A 23391-nucleotide genomic window follows, 5' to 3' on the forward strand; every position below is an offset into this window, starting at 1 on the left:
CGATTAAAATTTTAGTGTGTTCATTAAACCCGAAAACGACGAATCGAAGAACGTACTACGTGTTTAGTGTCATTTAATATTTTTGGTATTAATATAATTAGTTCCTGAAATATAATTCTCTTACTATAAAAGTTAAGAAAGCAGAACAATGGCTTCCGATTTAAAACTCGGGATGAAATGTATAAAATACATGCTGTTTGCTGTCAACCTGACTTTCGTCGTAAGTAAATTTTATGAAACGATGAGTTTTTTCAGTTTTGTTTCTTATATTATTTTTTATTGTCAATTGGTTGTTTAACAGTTAATTATATAGACATATTGGAATCTAATTGAACTCACAATGTTTTGAGTTCATAATGTGGCTTGTTTAGGTAACTAAAACAAACTCTTCAATGAGAGGTAAACTCTCCAATGAGAGTCCTAATTACTTAAAGTAGATCTATCGGTTCTTTTTTCTTCAATCACCTCCGGGTATTTAAGAAGTTATTGCTTTAAAAGATGTTCGAGAATAGAATATTTGAGATTTTATCTTCGTAAGGTTTACTGCCTACTAATTAACCCTCCGCAGTGTATCTGACAGATACAGATTTTAAGTATATTTACAGGAGGCCCATAGTTTTGTATACTTGTATCTCATTTGTGTTTTTACATTGCTGAACATGTATTTTACGAGTAACAAAATATGTATTAGATCAATATTATTCTTTTAATATAACTAAATATAAATATTTGTACATATGCTCAAAATGCTTGAAGCACAAGCCCTATTTTTTCTGAAATAACTTAATTAATTATATAAAAATTATTGTCAGGTTCTATTGGAATATTTATACAAAGACTAGTGTTTTGTCATTCTGTTCTGTCAAATAGAATTTGCCTTGGTGCGTTTCTTGTAATAAATTTTTTTCTGGCAAGGTATGCAAAGTTCAAAGGCATTTAATGTGAACAAATAAATAGTAGACATAAAATAACGAGGATACTGAGATCTGAGGTTCTTCATGACATCACATCATGGTGAAACATACTAAAATTTTGGCCTGTGTCTGTCAGATCGGCTGCGCCCGACGGGGGGACTACTGAACATTTTTATGTCCAATATGTATACCAAATTAAACCCAATATCTTAATCGTTGAAATAATATACTTTAATTGTTGAAATAAAAAAAAACTATTAATACATTTCGATAGTGTATTACGCAATCAATCTATTTCTGATATGGTTAAACTAGCTAGTTTTGTTCAAATATGACTTATGAATTTAATTAAATTTGTCTGAATTGAAGAGATATATACTTACTGCTGGTAAGAGGCTTACTACTGTACCATCCATCTATATATGTTTCAAAATTACTGAACATTTTTTTTGTAAATACAGATTGTACTTGAATGAAAGAAAGTTTTGTTACAGACAATACCACATAATAAAGGCGCAATTAAAATATGGCACGCATTATGTTTTATATATTGTAATGTCTACAAGTGTTCCATAGTATAATTTTTAAATTTAATTAATGCTATAAATTATTGCAAAACTTGTCAACTTTATGACAAAAATATAAAATGCTTTATTTTTTAAAAATGCCAATGTACTATCAGTGATAGTCCTAAATATTTCGTAATCATTATTTTTTGAATATTCATAAAATTAAAAAACTCGATATTGATATGGGTAGAAATCACAATTCTACTGATTATTTCAGAATTGCCTTGACAGCATTATGTTCAATAATATTTTAAAATAAAAAATATTATTAGACATGTTAAGTATATACATACAGCTGGATTTGCAATTCGTAAAACGGCATTGAACACTTGTGTTTTTCTTTTATTTACCTGATGACAAAAGTACAAATCTTTTGATAACGCTTATTAACAACATGCTTTGTACGTATTCAGTTCAAGTCCTAGTTTTTCAACATGTATGTGTAGTAATTAAACGTACTTGCAAAATTCCTATCTTTATGATAACTGGCTTAAAAACATTTATATAAACAGAAATGTAAAATATTATTGTATGTTATAATTTAATATTATTAAGTTATGTAACAATAAGATTCATTCAATATTAATATTGAAATTGTCGAATGTTAAAATTTTATTTAAACCATACTTTCATTTAGAATATTTATATTTATCGTGCTACGTTTAGTGATTTGAAATATTTTAAATGTTTAATTAAAACAATTTAATTTGAACAAATATATAAAATTGAAAACGTTATTTTAGTAAGGTTAAAACTAACTCGAAATTATGCAAAGCAAATATTTTTATATATGAACATTCTATTAGAAAAAATCGTTCAACATTTCAATTATACTCGAGTTCTTTTTAAAATGCATTTCTTGATATTAGTAATAATCCAATTATTTAGGTAAAATTGTGATAAACCATAGACAAACAACTTTTTTTTGTTGCTTATTTTCGTAAGTCAAGATAACGTTATCTGTATGACATCAGCTGATAATAATATTAATTTAGAATCATATCAGGCTTTTGATTTTGCACTACAATCAATTTTAGACACACGGCATGCGCATAACATATTCTAAATATGAGACTTTGCAATGTTAATGCACTTTTTTTTCTTTCTCATTAACGTCGACAATTAGAATTTTACTACAATAACGTATTATTACCACAGATTTTTTTCTATACATTTTAATAGCAATCACAACTATGTGTCCTATAAACTGTTATATACATTCCTCAAACCTTTATATGAGCTCGTGTAACTTTCTCAAACAATGATGAATTTTTTCATTTAATGCTATAACGTTGTCAAGGCTATCAATACTTATTTATTTCCTTGTTAGGAATTCCATCAATTTTTTTAAGGTATGCCAAAATAATCAAATGACCACAAAACGTAAAGATATGCAAAAATTTTCATTTTTTGCGATTACTATAACTTACCCTACGGGAAGATAAAAATAATTCGATTTTTTTTTCAAAATTTCAAAAAAGCTTCAAATTTGTCAAACTTGTCATTGGTGCTCGACCACATAAACTATGCTTTAAACTATATGCTCTTGAAGATAAATTGAAAAATCCAAATATTAACCAAATATAAAACCAAATAAACCAATTAACCAAAAACAGTAAAATTGACAGTAGCAACATTTTTTTATCTTACATGTTAGGGATTTTATTTTTTTGTTGCTGGTGCACCTACATTTATATTTACACATTTTGTTCTATTTCTTAATATTGGCAACACTGTCTGGTGGCATCACGTGCTGTCGAAAAGGCTTCGAGAAGACGCGTGTTAGAATACACTCGTCGTCCAAGTAATAGCACTTAACAATTTATAGTATTTATAATAATCTAATTTAAAATATTTACAATAATAGTTATTAATTGTTGATCAATTTATGTTGAACACTGATTATTTTTATTCCTTGAATGTTTAATTACGGTAAGGATTTTCCTTCCTCGAGCAATTTGCCTTATGGCACGATGTCATGCACCACTAGTCAAATTTGTATAGCAGCTCATTGTTTGAACATATTACAATTTCAAAAATGTGGTGAAATTTGTAATACATTTCAAGTGCAAGTAGCACCATTGTTTGTTAAGCATTTTTAAGCATCTCATTTGAAGTAATACTTTATTTTAATAAATTTAAATTGCTCTGTACTTTAAAACTAAGTTCATTCATTTTCGTCAATGTATTTTTATTTGATTTTAAAAAGTATGAATTACATTAAATAAATATTAAGTGCATAAGTCAATATTCGTTCGAAAATCCATGTTATTTTGGTCGCAGTCATAAACATCATAATTATGGTGATCGTAGCCCGTTCGGAGCTTAAAACGGAGCTTGCAGGGCTCGCAGCAGAGTTTATTCCGCGAACACAGGGTGTTCACGTGCTTGTCGAACTCCTCCCCGAAGTTGGTGACGAAGCCGCACCGGCTGCTCCGGCGGCGGAAGAACCGACCGTTCAGTTCCAATATGCGAAGCTCGCACTCGATATATTTAACGAAAAGTCGAAATCTTTGCTTCACGCTTTTCTGGTACATCTCAGGCGTTTGCTCTACTATCCTTTGCGGTCTTTGGTACTTTTCCGCAACCTTTATTCGTTTTTTTTTGATCTGCCTATATTAGAAAAGTTTTATGTAGTTACATTTTAAACCATACATGAGTACATAGTTTTCAGAAATTGTTCTTGGTTGTAAAATGAGGTACAAGTTTTTTGAGATATTAATATAACACATAGTTATATAGCAATTTTATTTTAATTAATTATTAAAATAACATAAATTAAAAGATTTATAAATGTACTTTTCATCAAACCATGACAATTGTTTTAAACAATGTTTAAATTATTATTAGATTATATTAATTTTTTTTAATATTTAAATAATTTGTTATATAACTATGTGTTATATTAATTAGTGCTCTCACTGATTATTTGTATGCACTGAAGATGAGTCAAATAGACACTACAATAGACATTTTTTTTTATTAAATATTTTTAGTTATTGGATGGATGCCCAAAATCATTTCATCGTATGTATGTATGTATATATATATATATATATATATATATATATATATATTAGGGTGGTCCTTAAAATGGTCATTTTCGAATTTCCTTGCTCCCATGGGCTCAAATGGTTCCAAATAGGTAAAAAACAATTCTCTGAAAGTTTTAGCTCTTAATATTAACGTTTAGATAGAGCGCAATTCAATCAAAGTTTGTATGGAAAGAGCATGGAAAAAAATTTGAAAATTAAAAAAACATGTTTTAGGTGTAACTTAGCGATAAATGAATGAGTTTTATTCATTCATTTGTTCGCTAAATTACATCTAAAAAACATTTTTAAAAGTTTTGAAAATTTTTCCATGCTATTTCCATACAAAACTTTGCTTGAATTGCGCTCTATCTAAAAGTTAATATTAAGAGCTAAAACTTTCAGAAAATTGTTTTTTATCTATTTGGAACCATTTGAGCCCCTGGGAGCAAGGAAATTCGAAAATGACCATTTTAAGGACCACCCTAATATATATATATATATATAACACAACAAATACAACAAAATTAGGCTCGTATCATGATTGAATAATCTTCTCGTTATGACACTTCATGACATACATTATATAGCTAACAAAATAATTTGTATTTTTTCAAAATGCATTCAAAGATTCAATAAATTCATACTTTATTATAAAACTTCACTAATATCTGTAAAAACAACGATGACAAAAAAAATATTTTGATAATAAACCCGAATTGGAACAAACATCTAAACCTATCGCCTAAATTTTGTTTTTGCAAATAAAAAATCAATTTATAATTTAATCATAGGAAACATTTACCAACCTCGTCCATAGCTGCATGCAACATTAGTAGTTCGTCTCAAAACTAGTGACTTAACAAACGAACAAATGAACATTTCGTTTCGTCTCGTTTTTGAACAAATGAACATCGTCTGAAATCTCTAATATCGAATAAGCAACCAATGCGAAATTTCCAATAATGAATATATTTTACGTACTTTACAAAATATATTCTACACTTCTACATCATGATTCAATATCTACCTCATATTATTATATCCGTACTTCATCATAAAATTCAAAGTTAGTTAATTCATTTTTGTGTGGGGTGAAATATAATAAATTGGAACAACTAACTATTAATTCTTATACTGTATTTAATTTATCAAATAAATTTTTATGGCCATTGGTAAATATCTCTTATTCCCTCGCTACCTCATTTGAAAGAAACCTTTGCAACAATATATATTAACTTATTTTTAGTGTTTCTGGAAGGCTGTGGTTGATAATTCTCTTCTTGATGATAACACAGGCCAACAAAAAAAAGTTTTTTTTTTGGTGCCTCAAATGTTAGAGCTGATTCTTATAGTATTTTTTGCGCTGATTTCAAATCTGCAAACCATTTTTTTGTATCAGCTCTAGTTTTTGAGATACGAAGAAGTTGCCGAAACCAGGTCCATTCGAGGTCGTCACGGAAAAGAACTTTTCACAGTGTCAACTAATGTCCCAACTAAGGCCGAATGGGTCTTGTAAGTTTGTATGTACAAGTAGGCATATCTCATTACAATAACATTCTGAATTGTATTACTATTTTGTACTTTCGTTCCTTATATTAGGTGCGCAACTAAGTTCTCGCTGTTTGTCAGTATATGGCTTTATCAGTAAGGGTTGGTCGATTTTGACAAATCCAAAACGTCTTGAAGCAAGCTTAGAGTAAGTAAGCAAACTGCTGCGGCACCTAATTGATTTCGTTTTTGCATTATATACTTCTGGTTAAGTGAATATGCCCAATTTTATGCCAAACAATCGTCATTTGCGGGGAGTGTTGATTTTCGTCTTCCATTAAAAAAAAACGGTTGCAAAGTGCATCGAGACCTACGGAAATGTTGCTCTGAGCGAAACAACAGGCCGTGAAGGGTTTTGTCGCTTCAAAAATGGTGATTTTGATGTTGACGACCACCCTCGTGAAGGAAGGCCAAAACCTTCAAAAATGCTAAATTGAAGGCCTTGTTCGAAGAGGATTCGTGCCAAACTCAAGAAGATCTTGCTTTAGAATTAGGAGTTACCCATCAAACCATTTCCAAGCTATAGCATGCGTCGGGAATGATTTAGAAGTAAGAAACTTCGGTTTCTTGTGAGTTGAAGCCAAGAGACGTCGAGCGTCGTTTTTTCGCCTGTAAACAACTGCTCCAGCGGCGAGAAAAGAAGAGGTTCTTCATCACATCGTGACAGGTGATAAAAAATAAATACATTACAGCAATCTAAAGACGAGAAAATCTCGGTTCGGCCGAATATTCACTTCGAAGGTTATGGCTCTACATATGGTGGGACCAGGTCGGTGTTATTTGTTATGAGCTGTTGAAGCCGAGTGAAACCATCACTGGACAACTGTATCGAACTCAATTGATGCATTTTTTTTATAATAAAGTTACATTTTCATCGAAAAAACAGCGAGAACTTAGTTGCGCACCTAATATCGTAAAATATATCATATATATCGTATCTTGAAAACTAAAGCTCATAGAAAAAAAACAATGTCATTTTTGAAATCAGCGCCCCAAATATACGTAAAAACAGTATTAAAATCGTTTGCACCATTTTCTTTGTTGACCTGTGTAATATATTCGATATATTTCTATTAGTAATGTTAAAATATATTTTGTCATATATCCCATAGATTAGTGGTTAGAGCTCTGACCTTATAACCATAAAGCTCCTGGTTTCACTTATTTGAAAATATAGATGGGAATATTATTCTAATTGAAACTAGTCATTTTTGGGGTTCATTACGGATCTAAAATTTTTACATAACTTGAAGTAAAATATGCCCAAAAAAGGTTTGAACTAGCTGTAAGTGGAATTCTGTCTTAAGGCAATTAAGGCATCGTGCCTTAAGGCAATTAAGGCATCGTGCCTTAAGGCAATTAAGGCATCGTGCCTTAAGGCAAATTGCTGGAACTTCCCGTACCAAAAATTATTATTTTTTTAAAAACGATTAACATTTTTGAAAAAAATTTACATTGAAAAAATAAGATTTTTGAGAAACTATAAATTGGACAAAAAATTACTTTTTTTTGAAAAAAAAAAGATTTTTTAATTTTTTTTTTTTTGAAAAAAATTTTTTTTTTCTTTATTTTGACATATTGTGGAAGATCTGAACTTTTTTTTCAAAGCAATCGTACTGCTTTAACTGCATAGGGACAAAATATAAAGCGCGTAAGCGCCGCGTCGCTGTCTAACGCATAAGCATTGGTACGGAACCCATAGGAATGTTAACAAAATGTATACTTATTGTTAAAATCTCTATAAAATATCTGATAATTTGATGTGCATATGTCTAATGATCATTTTTGACCGCCAAATGGCTCATTTTTTTACTTTTTCCTCCATATCTCCGAAACCGCTAGACCTACCTTCATGAAAATTCTATCGATGTTTCATCTTGTCAATACAAGTGAAACGTTTTTTAAATTATTCAAATCGGACGCTCCGTTTTCTTAAAAACTGAGTTACCGTTTTCGGCACTTTTTGCCCCGTATCTTCGGAACGGCTAGACCTGCCTTCGCCAAAAACTAATCAGCACGTCTCCTTATCAATACGAATCGAATGTTTTTTAAATTATTCAAATCGGTTGATCCGTGTTTCCGAAATCGTCGACGAAAATTTGTATCCGCACATACACACACACACGTACATACATACACACACACACACACACATACATCCATTTTTTCTAAGGTATGCCAAAATGTTCAGAAACCTCTGAAACGTAAAGATATATAAAAATTTTCATTTTCGATTTTTTTGCGATTACTATAACTTACCCTACGGGAAGTTAAAAAGCTAGTATTCCGGAAAAAATTAATAATTTAAAGAAATTACTTTCGCATCTTTTAAGTTGACGAAGCGTCAGCATACCTTAAGCGTTTTTATACAATCTAAGAAGTATGTTCTGCGCAAAAATCCGATTTGCTTATTTTATGCTTTCGCGAGATTTTAAATCATACCAAATTGTAACAAAAAAGTATGTGTGTGTATATGAACTGATTTTTGACTTTTTGTCGACAATTTCTCAAAAACGGCTGGACCGATTTCAAAAATTTAAAAGCTATTCTATGTATCCCGGTAAGGACTATCGTTGATCTACTACAAAAATGCTACTCATTTTTTCAAATTTTGTCGTAGGTCTGTAATATTTTAGTACGTTCTAGAAGACCATGATATTCGAATCTTGTTCACTTTGAAGTGAACAAACTTTTTCATTTTTCTGCCATTTACAAAGAAACGGTTCGGCCGATCGTAGCGCAAAACTGGCAAACGATAGTCCTCATCGAGATACATTGAATGGCTTTTAAATTTTTTAAATCGTCGACGAAAAACACGCACACACATACTTTCTCAAATTTGGTCTCATTCGATTCAGAAGGGCTCAAAATGTCGAGAAAACATAAAATTAGTAAATCGGACTTTTTTTATGAAAACAAACTTTTCGTTCGGGAAGTTAAAAATATCACTTAAATGCAAATTGTAATTCAACACGATGCCTACATAAGTTTAATTTTATTTTTCAGTTGACGTCGATGCTTTTGATTACGTCTGGTGGAACGATTCATGCAATTTACAGTGATTTTCGTCATTTCTTGAGCGAGGCATGGTTCTCCCCTGCTACCATCATGATAGCCGTCGGAGTGCTCATGTTCTTCATTTCTGCTTTCGGCTGTTGGGGCGCCATCAAGGAGAGCACATGTATGATTAATACGGTAAGTTTCTGAAATGACTATGAATTTATCTAAAATGAATGATGAATTTTTAGAAAATGACTTTGTTCATTATTTAATAAAAATTATTATAAATTCTGTGCAAAATTATGAAATTTTCATTACATTTACTTCGTGTCCAGTAACAAGCTCAAATACATAGTAGAGTAGCTAGGCGCTATATGTAACGTGGGTAACTAGTAACACGCGTTTTTCAATAAAATCCTGCATAATATTGCCATAGCTACTATTCTCCAAGCCGTCAATTTTAAATTTTATATATCTTATTTCGCTTCAAATTTATCAATCTTTGAAAATGTGTAACAGTTTTTGTGATTGCTAAATTGTATAAACAGTTATCTTGATTAATGTAAAAAATCACATTTCGGGTCAGTTGAAACAAAATCTTGGGGCTAGTTGTACCATACAAAAATTAATTACAGATTCAAGTGAAAAATATTGGATGTAATATATAGTTTGTAACCTGTGGGCGCATGTAAATTTTGTTACAGGAGACACTAAATCTTTTATTTGTATTATGATATTAATATAAATGGGTTCGTTGATTTATGATAATAATTTGTATTACAAATATTACATATTTTATTTATGCGTTGATGTATGAAAAGAATTACTTAGAAACAAGACAATTTTCTAAAAAATGAGCAAAGAATTAATTATCAGATGCATTACTGTCGTTTTGTTGTTACTACTTGACTTGGTAGACGTTACAACTAGCCCTAAATACACAGTAAGTTTTTAACACTGCTTTTTTTCTAGAAAATGTTTAATTGTGAAATATTGAACAATAGTCCATCTTTATTTTGTATATTATCAGTGAGTCTCAAAATCTATTTATTTAAAAAAAAACTGTTACAACCAGCCCCTAGCTTTCCTACCTGACCTATTGCTTGTATGTCACAAATTATTTCAATTTTTTGTTTTAATCACTTGATTAGTATTGGAGTGGTCTAGAATAAGACATCGCAAACGTGTACTTTTCAAAATTAACTCATTTTTAAAATCGTATCGAATCAAGGTCGAGAATTTTACAGTTTTTCTCATGCAAGAATTTGTATTATTTACATAAATCATTTTTAGAAGATTATTGTGATAGATTATTATTTATTAATTAATAGATAATAGATATTTTACTTGACAAATAAACTTCCAACGTATAATTTTTGGGCTATGTCATTTGTAGTGCCAAGTACTATGTTCTATGTATATAACAAATTACTAAGTATTATGGATGATTTTTTTTAAATATAAATAAAATATCCGAAAGTGTCATGGAATCTGATGCAAAAACACACTTACATCTAATCATATTTTTAAAAAATATGAATGAGTTTCACCACTGATTTAATGAGATAAAATAATAATTTATCAAACACTCGCCGTAATATTATAATTTTAAAATATAGATTACTTTTTTTGACAAATACATAATAATTATTGTTATTGAAATTTTATTATTTCAAATAATTATAATACATTTTTTAATAATTTAAAATTTGATATCGTATTCTTTCAGAGGCTTTCATTATTAGAAAATTGCTTCTATGTTATAACCAATTTTCTAATAATGAAAGGTATAACCTATACCTATAAAAACTTCATATTTTATTGACAAAAGTAATGGTAATTGCACTTAACGCATTGAATGTGAAACAAAATAAGATGAGAAACCAAATAATTATATTTTATAATGTTTTTTTCTAATCGATATAAAATCAATCTTAATGCGTTTTGATTAAAGTTACTTATAAGTTGTATGAGATAGAAATTTTTAATTGTTCAAAATAATTATCGGCCGTAAATTACTAGGTTTTAAAATAATTAAAGCAATTTATGGTACGTTTCATCTCGCCTCTCACTTCTGATATAACACCTGGCCTAAAATATGCACAAGTTGATCAAAATATTGTTTTTCGACAGTTTGGAGCAATGCTGGCAGCGATATTCATTATTGAGTTTGGAGGAGCGATTGCTGCATTCGCCTGCCAGTCGCAAATCGCAGGCATCATCCGCAGTAAAATGGAATTTGCCGTCCATAACTTTGACCAAGCGTCAACTGAACGACAGGAGGCGGTCAACTTTTTACAAGATAGGGTGAGTTTATATACTTCTTGGAACAAAATATAGAGTATGGTTAACTCTCGTAGAACGCGGTGAATGAGTACCACGTAATATGACAACCGCGCTGTAGGAAACTTAGACTGACCGTACAAACTAGCTAATTCGTAGCGCGTTCTACGGAAACCGGATAATGCGTAATACAAATAACATCATTTAGAACGCGTGATATGTAGACTAATAAATGACAGGATAAGTTTTAAATTCTTTTCATTGAATTGAATAGTTTATTTAAGGGGGTTGTTCTCGAAATGTATTTATCATAGACATGCGGTTTTTTTTAAAACAAAAATTACAAAATCATAGAATATTAAGAATTTTTTTATTATTTTTTTTCGACGTCATTTTTTAACCAGGGGGCGCCAAAGTGGGCTTTGCTAAATCGATCTCTTTTGCGGTGCCACAGATGAATCCGTTGCGCATCGCCTGAAACAAAAACAAAAAAAAACTACGTTGAAGAAGAAGTTTGAATCCAGTCCTCCTACCAAAATAAAAGGAAAAAAGCAAGAAGGAAAAAATGGTAGCTATTTAAAAAAAAAGTGTTAAAAAGGGCCTTTTTTGAGACGAGAAGCTTCGCAACATTTTTTTTGCGTAATATTATGAAGTTGTTTGAGGTAGGGGCACTAGGTATTGTAGTGGTGAACAAATTAAAAAAAAAAATACATGTCCACACGGCTTGTAGTTTTTTTTAAATTTGTGGCACTGCATTGAAAAAAGTCATTTTGAGAAAAACGTATTTAAAGTTTTTAATATAATGTACTAAATAGACCATGGTGTTCAAAGATGCTGACACATTAAAAAGGTCATGTGCATGAGGTATTATAATGAAAGAGAGAGCAGCTGGCATACAATAGCTCGCGGAGCGATGAAAAAAACGGTTTCAGAGGATCATACATATAGATATATATATATATATATCTATAACTTCGTCAAAAAAATAGATATTGAGATGATTTTTTTTAAATAATTCTAAGGTTTTTAGCTTTCATAATATCAAAAAATCTCAAAATCGAAAAAAAAAAATAAATAAAAACCGAACAACCTCCTTAAGGATGTGATAAACAAAAACTAAAATTATATATGAAATAGAACAAAAACTAAACTCGTGATGTATGGCATCGTGCTTTAAGGCAAATTGCTATAACTTTCCGTACCGTAATGAAATATTCGAGGAATATTAGATGTTTTCAAATAAATTATTTTAAATACTGTAAATTTTATTATTAGAATTTTGTAGACAAAATATAAGAGCATATAAATTAGCAAAAAAGTAAATAAACAAAACTTGATCAATCGGATTTAAATTAAAAGGCATTGTATAATATTTATAAAAAAAATATACAAACTGAATTGCAAAGTTAAAAATATTTATTTGAGGTATATAATTGATGTTTAGAACTTTAGCTAAAATTAGAATTAAAATCCGAATTATTTTTGATATTCAATAAAAATATTTTTTGGATATTAAAAAAACAAAAAAAAAATTGCTTACTTGCACATTTAGCTCCGTAACTCCGAAACTAATAACCACTTCTCCCCATGATTACAAATTGAACATTTATTTTGGTTCATTTAAATCGGATGTTCCGTTCTCTTAAACACTTGACTTCTATTTACTGCACTCTTTGCTTCATATCTCCGAAGCCGCTGGACCTGCTTTTGCCACAAACTAATTAGCCATCTCTCTATCAATAAAAATCGATTGCTTTCTGAATTATTTAAATCGGTTTATTTGTATGCCCAAAATCGACGACAAATTGTATCCACACATACACATCCAATTTTTCTCAAGTATGCCAAAATGGTCAGAAACCTCTGAAACGTGAACATATGTAAATAATTTTATTTTCGATTTTTGGACGATAATAACTTACCTACGGGAAGTTAACTAGTGGTGCATGGCATCGTGCCTTAAAGTAAAATGCTGTAATTTTCCGTACCGTAATTTAAAATATTTAAAATCTTTAATTTTTTTTACTTCTGAAGAATTAGATATTTTTTGATGATCTTGAAATTTTGAATATTTTAAAAGAGATAGACCGCGTAACTGTTTTAGGGAAAAAATATCGAATTACGAAAGCACCGCATACGAAACCCATAGAAATGTAAATTAAAGTTGCACTTAATAATAAAATCTCTATAAATTATCTGACAATTTGGTGTGTATACGTCTAAAGATCATGTTTGACCGCCAAATGGCATGTAGTTTAACTTTATTTTACTAGATTGTTCAAACCGCTGGACTTGCCTTTGCGAAGATTTAATCAAATATTCATTTCTTCAATACAAGTGAAATCTTTTTTGAATCATTCCAATTCGATACTCCATTCTCTTAACTGATTTGCCCTTCTCGACTGCTGAAAGGAAACCGCATTATAGAAGGGATGTTGAAATTTCAGCTTCGCTTAATATAAACTCCGTGTTTTCAGAGTACATTTTATTAAATTTTTTGCTGAATATTTTATCTCTCGTGCACTGAACCACCTATATATGATGCATATATTTACTTGAACAATTTTTTATAGTATAGACAGATAGTCCATATTTAATAATAAATCAATTTCTCAGAAAATAGCAAAGTAAAACAGAGATAGATTGAATTTCACTGTATTAGGAATAGAACAATTGCCCATTGGGGCACTTTCCTGGAAAATCACTCACACACTGGTTTGCCTTTAACATCGAATGTTGATTACATTTAATATCTAATTGTATGAAAATAATTGCAATAAATAATTAGCAACCTCTTTGTCGAAATAACTAAATAGAGTTAAAAAAAAAATATTTATTTTTAATTAAACGTTTCGACACTTGATGTGTGTCAATATTCAGCAAGTCAGACAGGACAATTTTGATTTTCATCAGTGTGCCATCTTGATGTCAACTTTGAACAGTTATTTTAAACTTTGAACCTTATTGCGCCTAAAAATGTACAATTCTGTATGTATAGCAAATGATAATTATCACAATTATTTCATTATAATCAAACCAAAAATGATTGTAGTAAAAACTGCTAATGGGCTATTATTTTGAGTCTGTTAATCTTGAACAGTTGTATTATACTATATTTTATGTTTTTTTTGCTTTTTTATTAATTATACTAATTATGATAACATTAACGAAGTATCGTTTGTCCTAACAATATGAAAAAACAAACACGTATTTATCAGCAAATTAAAAATACTTGTTTTTCCAACATGGTCTATATCAGTATAACAATGAAAAGATTTTTTGAATTGATTCCAATTTTAGAAATTTGCTCGATTTTTTTTTATATATAAAAAATAGCTACTCTTATGAACACCATGATTATTACCACGATATTGACGAAATAAAGTATTTAACTTTTTTAGTATTAATCATTATTACTCAGATTTTTAACTCAATATACAATAAAATAATCAAATTATCCTATCATTCGCCATTCTATTTCAAACAATCAACCTTCTCATTATCTTTCTAAATAGGCCAAATAAAAATAAAAATAGATGTAATTGAATATCAATATACATAAATAATGTATAGTAAAAAAATACGTTGAGTCATTTAGTACGAGATTTAATTCACGTATTTCACATATTTGCAACAGGTCATGAAATCTTCTAATTAATTAGTAACAGTATGTAATTTAAAAGTTGTTCGATCTTGAGATAATGGCCATCATTTATATTATTCAGAATTAATTTATATCATTTAAATCTTTCAATTGAAAAAAACGAAACATGTGCGAAATGATTGTGTGATGAGTTGCGCATGTTATGATTACTGTAAATATTGAAACAGATTTACAAAAAAGATATTTTTTGTTTGCCATAATTTTAATATTGATACAATATTTGCAAACGACTACTATACAAAAAAGTCAATATGTTTCAGAACAACTTTACATTAGTTTTATAATATTATTCTATAGTTTTATAATAATATAATTATATACTAGCGCAGGATTTGGACAAAAATATTTGGATTTAGTAGACAAAATTTAGATATAATCTAAAAGTGTATGAAATACATTGAATTCAAAAAATCAGGGCGATTTGCGGGTTGATCATAATCAAATATTTTCAATTATTTTTAACGTATGTGAATTATTAATATTTGGGTTTTAAAACATTTTACTTATTTATTATGCGATTTATTCTATTGAGCAAATCATGCCAAGAGAGCCCTTCAGATTGTTTTGAAGTTAAATTTTAAAAGTATTGTCCAATGATTAGTAAAAGATGCATAGAAATTACATATTGCTCGAACTATATTAAAAAAAAACTAATTATATTTGTAGCTGCATTTTTTCTGCATAGTTAGTAATTCAATTTAGCGTATGGACACCACTAGGTATAAAAAAAGTTCAATTTTTGTTCCAAAGTAAATGTTGCTTCCATTTTTCATATTTGCTTCATTTCCATAACCCTAACCACGCATGTCTTCAAAATTCAAAGTTCATCAGATGCAAAATATTTGCAACAAAAACAAAAGTTACAATTCAATTGTTCGGAATAAACAATCCATTTTCTAAATACTGACTCCCCAATTTCCATTTTTCTCTATTATTGATTGTATATATTTTTTAACAAGTTCCGTTCCAACTAAATCAGCTTACAATTTTTCGTGAATAATGCCCAATAATTAATTTAATCTTTCGCAGGTTTGCGCTTACGGGATTGAACACCAGATATTTTTTTTTCGATTCCACATTAACTTCAAACGAAGAAAAAATTGAATGAGTATATTAAGCAATAAGCAGAACAATAATTTGTAGAGTTACTAATCGGTTAATTGTTTCTACTATTATCACATTGCAAAATGAATATGCTTTTTGTGTCTCTGTAACCATAGTTAAGTTAGATTGTGTATTATAATCTATTAGGATTTTAGATTTTATATTTAAAAATAAAATATAAATAATATATTATAAATTTCATTTTCGAATATCGTTTTGGCGCCCCCTAAGGCGTGCGCCCGCATTTTTCGCATGCAAGCTGCATCAAGGTACAGCCCGCTATTGGTTAACCGCACTTGGTGTTTTATCTGAACTTTTTCACACCCCCTTTCTAAACTTTGGCATATCATATTTTCCATTATTTTTTCGTATTTTACAACAAGAAAATACTTCTCATAATTTCTAGTACATGTGTAGAAGTAAGGAATTTTCATGGGTACGACTGCAAGGTCTTCGAAGTTTGAAATTAAAACTAATGACATGACCTCAACAAAGTCTACTAATTATGACTAAAATTTTATCAAATAAGAATATAAATAAACAATAAAAAGGAAAGAATTCATAATCTTATAATAGCCATAAAATACCTACAATTGAGTTAAAAGTATTAATAAAAACTTCACAAAAAGCTTGCTTTTTACTTATGTTTTACAAAGTTTATCAGTCTTCCAATTACAAACGTTATTCGACTAAATAGTTCAATTAAATTGGAACAGATAATATTATTTATAAATATGGAACAAAATATAACCGGAGTACGACTTAAGCTGTGGTAAGACTTAAGCTGTGGTACGACTTACACAACCTTTTCTATAACCTATGTGTGTGTGTGTTATATAAGTTCTGAATCAATAATTCAGATGTGTTGTTTTAAAAAAAATAAGTAAATCTCCATTTAGAGTGTCGTATTAATGATTATAGTAAGAATTGAGTGTTTAGAATTGCAAAAATAACATAATTATATGATGCTTTCTAAACCGTGCCATATGGCTTTCAATCGAAATAATTTCGTTTGTATATTTTTTCACGCCCGCAATATAGATTGGATAACGAGCACAGTGAAATTGAAACGAATGATTTTATAACACCTATATGAATCAATAGATGAAGAACAACGAAAAAAACATCTTAGTAATTTGTAATTAGAGAGCTGGTGCTTCACACATTTCGATTTGGTCTGTGAGTTTAAAATGCGAATTTTCAAACTTCTCTTTTATTTTCAGAAACCAATCTGTGTTTTTATTTTTTTTTTATGAAAAATTATGAAAATATAAGTAATTGTGTTTATTTCTTTAATCTTTGATAGCTGATTTGACGTCTTTATTGTATTTAATAAAAAACGGAAAACAAATCATCAAATGTTATAATAATATAATCAAATAAAAGTAGTGGCGCATGGCATCGTGCCTTAAGGCAATTTGCTGAGACTTTCCGTACCAAATTTTTTTTTTAAATCTTTAAAATTTTTTGAAAACATTGAAAAGAATACATTTTTGAAAATTTACAAATATTTGACAAAATTTTACTTTATTGAAAAAAAATTTTTTTTCATATTTTGAAAATTTTGAACGTTTTTGTTATCAAAGCAATCGCGCTGCGTAGCTGTTAATGAAGACGAAGAAATTAAATAGTTAATGAAGATGAAGTATCAAAGCGCGTAAGCGTCGCATCTAAAATATCTAATATTTTGATATGCATATGTTCAATGTTCATTTTTGACCGCCGGATGGCATTTTTTTTAACTTTTTTTATTGAATCTCCGTAATCGCTGGACTTGCTTTTCCAGTTTTAAAAGTGTTTTGTTCAGTCAATATAAATGAAATGTTTTTTTTAATTATTCTAATCAGACACTCCGTTCTCTCAAAATCTCAACTACCATTTTTGCCTCTTTTTGCCCCGTATTCGAATTGGCTAGATCTCCCTTTGTCAAAAACTAATGAGCACGTCTCCTTATCAATTCGAATTGAATTCTTTAAATCGATTCCTATGGAAAGTTAAAAAAATATGTTGACCAATTGAATATAAAATTGGTATTATTTTAAACCATATCTGGTTTCAGTGGAAACTATCAGTAAAATTTTATCATTTTTTAAACAATTCAAAGCAAAATATCTATAAATTTGTGATTTTTAATTCATTAATTTTTTTAATTTGGTGTTTAGTCCAAATTAATCATCCTACAAGAAAATCATAGTTAAAATGTGTTGAAGTTTAGAAGCAACATTAAATTTGTTACACCAATGTTTCTCAAATTTTTATTTGAGATTTATAATTAGATTGCAAAGGCTTTAATCAAAGCTCCCTGATTTCTGTACCAATAAATTCTCGGTGTTTTTACAAAATGATGCAACCTGTAATACGCTTTTCGTAACATATTGGTCATGATTGATATACTACTTTTTGATTGTGCGCTCTGCCCGCCATGTGAGGAAATCGTTTGAACTCTGAGGCCTAATTTTAAGTGTTTGCTAAATACAATAATGAGCTAATCAGCACAGGTCAATTCAAAGAATTCAAATGCTTTCGTTACTAATTGCATCTTGACAATGAGAAGAGGTTTTGAAATGCCAGCCGACAGATTTTCGAAATTCAGATATTATACATGCTTTTTTCATGTCAAGTTTATTTCAAATACTTAATGCACTTTGATCTATACTGAAATATACTACTTGATCGAAAAATATTAGTCTCGATTTTGTAAAAACACTTTACATGCTCTTCGTTCTTACATTTAGGGTAGATATTCAGATCATTTAAATTTATTTTATTTATTTATTTATCTTTTTATTATATTATAAACTCATCTTGTTAAAATCTTGAAGATCCTAAAATATCGGGATTGAGTACATTGAGTATATTGTTCTCGATTTGACCAAGGGGCTGGTCAAACCCCATTGAATCAACCCTTTATATTTAAGAGTAAAGAGCAATAAGAATTCACAAACATAAATATTTGTAAATTATTATAATCTATAAATAAGTAAAATATAACGTTTAATTAAACACGTGATCTCTACAAAATATGTTATTTTTAAAAGTTAAAATAATTATTACTATGTATGAATTTGTTGAATAAAACAGTACAAAATATATATTTGAATTGATATATTCTTAATTTGAAATTTCAATTAAATAAATTATCATTATCGTTATAATTTATTTATTTACAAAAAAAACTTAATAGTACATAGTATTTTAGATTCTTGATAAGCTTATTCATATAGTAACCATGGAACATTTTTGGTAACTTTTAAATTACGGTAACAGCGTCCATCAAATTGCGAGCTGTGTAAAAATTAAAAAAAAATTCAATTGATTTTTATTTGTTATTGATCAACTCTATCATATATCGGCAAATTATGTAACTAGACCAAGTCCAAATGCAACTTGCTTCTCGTACATACGTTTTCATATGTACGAGGCGTAAGTTTTCACTTATAAAAATATAATGTAGGGAAGCTAGGGGTTGGTTGTAACAGTTTTAAATTAATATATCTTGAAATCTACTGATTATATTTCTACGAAATAAAGACGTATAGTTTTTATAATTGTTCCTCTACCAAATCAAATCAAATTAATTCCATAACTGTTGTTCAATATTTCACAATTTAACATTTTCACTAGAAAATGTGCGGGATTACAACTACCTCTCGTTTGACGGACGGTTTACATAATCAATCAAGACAAAAAGTATTTTTATATCTTTTAAGATCTTATTGAACAACGCTTGTTTCTATTTACCCCCGTTACATAAAGCCCTTAGTTCCCCTATAATTCGTTATACTATTGCTTTTTAATCTTGGGCTCAATTTATTTCGTATTTATAAGTGTTCTAATTCAATAATGCCGCGTGTACAATTTTATTATATAATTTAATTGACACCATATTTTTATGTTCATCAGCTTTTCTGCTGTGGAGTGGATGGACCTAGTGACTGGTCTCAATCAAACTTCACCATACCTAAATCCTGCTGCAATCGACGTTACGAATCTGCCAGAATGTTTGACGGCGATCAAATGCGCTTATCGAGCGCACTACAATTCCAAGATGGTGTCCCCGTTTACCCTTCAGATGTGGAAGCTTTGAACTACATCCAGTCTGAAGAAACTCGACAAAGAAGAGAAGCACCCCAAGAACAACAAACAACAGTTGGTCAAAGTACTGCCGAGGATTCTGCTACTACTGCTGCTCCTGGTACGACCAGCGAGGCGACGGAAACATGCGAGCCGCACGCTAGTGGCTGTTACAAAAAATTAGCTTTCCTGATCGGCTCGAGCGCGGCGATTTTAGGCTCTGGTGCCGTTACTGTAGCCCTTATGCAGGTGAAGTAATGTTTTGTTCGATTAGTAACATTTTGTTGCAAGTTGCGGTATCTGCGGTTCCCTGTTTTTTTTTTAAATGCCAGTCGACAATATTACAAAACACACCGACATTTTCTTAAAAATATATTTGATATTGGTCTTCGATGTTCATATTGTCTGCATATACCGATATGTCAGATTGATTATATAGAATATAGATTACAATAGAGTCAATATAACTACTTGAGTTTGCTAATTGTATGTTCTCTCGCGTTTGAAGCCATTCTGAATCGAATGAGACCAAATTTGGAAAAATTGTCAGTGTGTGTGTGTGTGTGTGCGTGCGTATATGTGAACAGATTTTTTGCCTTAAATCGACGTTTTCTCAAAAACGGCTGGACCGATTTCAAAAATTTAAAAGCTATTCATTGTATCTCGATGAGGACTATCGTTTATCAATTCTGCGCGACGATCAGCCAAGCCGTTTCTAATGTAAATTGCAGAAAAGTGAAACATTTTTCGTCTTTGTTTTAGCCGGCAATTCTAAATCGATTTTGAAAATTCAAAAACCGTTCGAAAGATACTGGTTGGGAATCGTGCTGATTAGTTTTTGGTAAAAATCGGCCGGGCCGTTTTCTTGAAATTAACTGTTGAAAAAAAATGTCGATTTTTATGAACCTTTTTTTGACAATAGATATCATGGTCTTGACATACTAAAAGAGCCGTAACCCCTACGACAAATAGTTTAATGTTAAAAATTCATCAAAGTTTGTCAAAAGTTGCTATTGTGATGTGATGTGAGTCAAACATTATCAATTCCTTAAAATTTAAAATAACTAGTGGGGTGGGTGGCATCGTGCCTTAAGGCAAATTGCTGGAACTTCCCGTACCGTAACGAAATGTTCGAGGAATATTGAATGTTTTCAAATAGATTATTATAAATATTGTTACATTGTCTAATATTTATAAGAATGATATAAACTGAATTGCAGAGTTGAAATTATTTGTTTAAAGTATATTAGAACTATAGTCAAAATTAAAAATAAAATCTGAATTATTTTTGATATACAAATAATTAAAAAATTTTTTAAAATTTTTTTTTTAATTACAAATAATTAAAAAAGAGACAATTTTTTTTTCCAAAATCAATTATTTTGTTAAGACAAGCAGAAAGTTCTTTGAATCAATTGAATCGGACGCTTAGTTCTCTCAAAAACTGCCATTTTTTGTACATTTAGCTTTGTATCTCGGAAATGGCTGGGCCTGCCTTTGCGAAAAACTAATAACCCCTTCTCCCAATTATTACTAATTGAATGTTTTTTAGATCATTTTAATCGGATGCTCCGTTCTCTCAAAAACTCGATTTCTATTTTCTGCACTCTTTGCTCCTTATCTCCGTAACTGCTGGACTTGCCTTTGCCAAAAACTAATCAGCACATTTCCTTACCAATAGGAATCGAATGTTTTTTAAACCATTCAAATCGGTTGATCCGTACGCCCGAAAACGTGGGCGAAAATTTGTATCCATACATACATGCACACACACACACACACACATACACACACACATACACATCCATTTTTTCTGAAGTATGCCAAAATGTTCAGAAACCTTCAAAACGTCGAGAAATGTGAAAATTTTGAATTCCGATTTTCGGCCCATTACAATAACTTACCCTACGGGAAGTTAATAAGCAACACTTTTAGGGCATACATAATTACAGTTAATTTAAATGTGTTTGAAAAAATTCTATTCGAAATCGCAATGTTTAGATTTAATTGAAAGGGATAACATTATTTTTGAAATAAACAGTTGAGAATTTTATCTACAAATATATAAATTTCAATTTTGATTGATTAAGTCAATTCTTACACATTTCGGGAATTTTATGCAACTTGCCATAAGTCTAAATGCCACTTTCAATTAGTTTTTTTTTTTTAAATTAAATATCTAACCGCATAAGCACTGATTCGCAGTCTATTGGACAAACATTGGTACGAAACCCATCGAAATATAAACAAAATTTGTACTTATTATCAAAATCTCTATAAAATATCTAATAATTTGATGTGGATATGTCTAATGATCATTTACGACCGCCTTCGAAACCGATCTATTTGCCTTCCCAAAAATTTAATCAATGCTTTGCATAGTCAATACAAATTAAACATTTAAATTTTATACTTTTGAATCAATCTAATCAGACTCTCTGTTCTCTCAAAAACTATTACCATTTTTGACACTTTTTGTCCCGTATCTTCAAAACGGCTGAACCTGCCTTTGCCAAATACTAATCAACATGCCATTAATCGAGTCCAATGTGTTTTGAATTATTCAAATCGGTTGATTCGTGTTCCCGAAATTGTTGACAAAAATTTGTATCCGCACACACACGCACATACACACACACACACACATATATATATATATATATATATATATATATATATTTATATACATTTATTTTTTCTAAAGTATGCGAAAATCTTCAGAAACCTTTAAAACGTAAATATATATAAAAATTTTCATTTACGATTTTTTTTTTGCTATACTGTAATATACTATATGCGAAGTTAAAAAGTTTTGAACAGAAATTGAATAAAAGCAATTGTTATAAAAAGTTTCTATAAAAATATAATTTGTCATTCTTACTCAGGTTTTGTTTCACTAATATTGTTTGGAACTTATCTTTAGTAGAAATAAACAAATATCAAGACAAGATATAGATTATTATTTGAAGTATCTTTTACATAGTTTTCGTAACCACTTCAATGCGAAGGAATTTAAAAATTATTCTGAAGTGTATATTCAATACTAATAAAATTTCAAATTAGACTCTATAGATCTAATCTAATCTTCTTTATGGGTAAAGTATTAGTGTAGGTTTCTCTGTATTTACAGGTTTGAAGTACAATTACGTTTTAAATTATTCAGATACAATTAAATCGTTTTGCTATGCGTTTCATAAAAA

At 29.6% G+C, this 23391-nt stretch overlaps 1 protein-coding gene across 1 annotated transcript in view; it reads left to right on the forward strand.

The window, feature by feature from the left end:
- Nucleotides 1-23391, forward strand: part of LOC113377713 (tetraspanin-8-like) — a 30041-nt gene continuing 6650 nt past the window's right edge. Inside the window, exons 1-4 of the mRNA XM_026618120.1 lie at nucleotides 1-220; nucleotides 9073-9261; nucleotides 11200-11373; nucleotides 20021-20440. Coding sequence (XP_026473905.1) covers nucleotides 149-220; nucleotides 9073-9261; nucleotides 11200-11373; nucleotides 20021-20440 — 855 coding nt within the window. The 5' untranslated portion in view covers nucleotides 1-148. The remainder of the gene's footprint in view (nucleotides 221-9072; nucleotides 9262-11199; nucleotides 11374-20020; nucleotides 20441-23391) is intronic.

This window comes from Ctenocephalides felis, unplaced genomic scaffold (genome assembly GCF_003426905.1).
Source record: "Ctenocephalides felis isolate EL2017-DRISC unplaced genomic scaffold, ASM342690v1 CF-g0.4_SCAFFOLD_01886, whole genome shotgun sequence".
NCBI classification, from domain to species: Eukaryota; Metazoa; Arthropoda; class Insecta; order Siphonaptera; family Pulicidae; genus Ctenocephalides; species Ctenocephalides felis.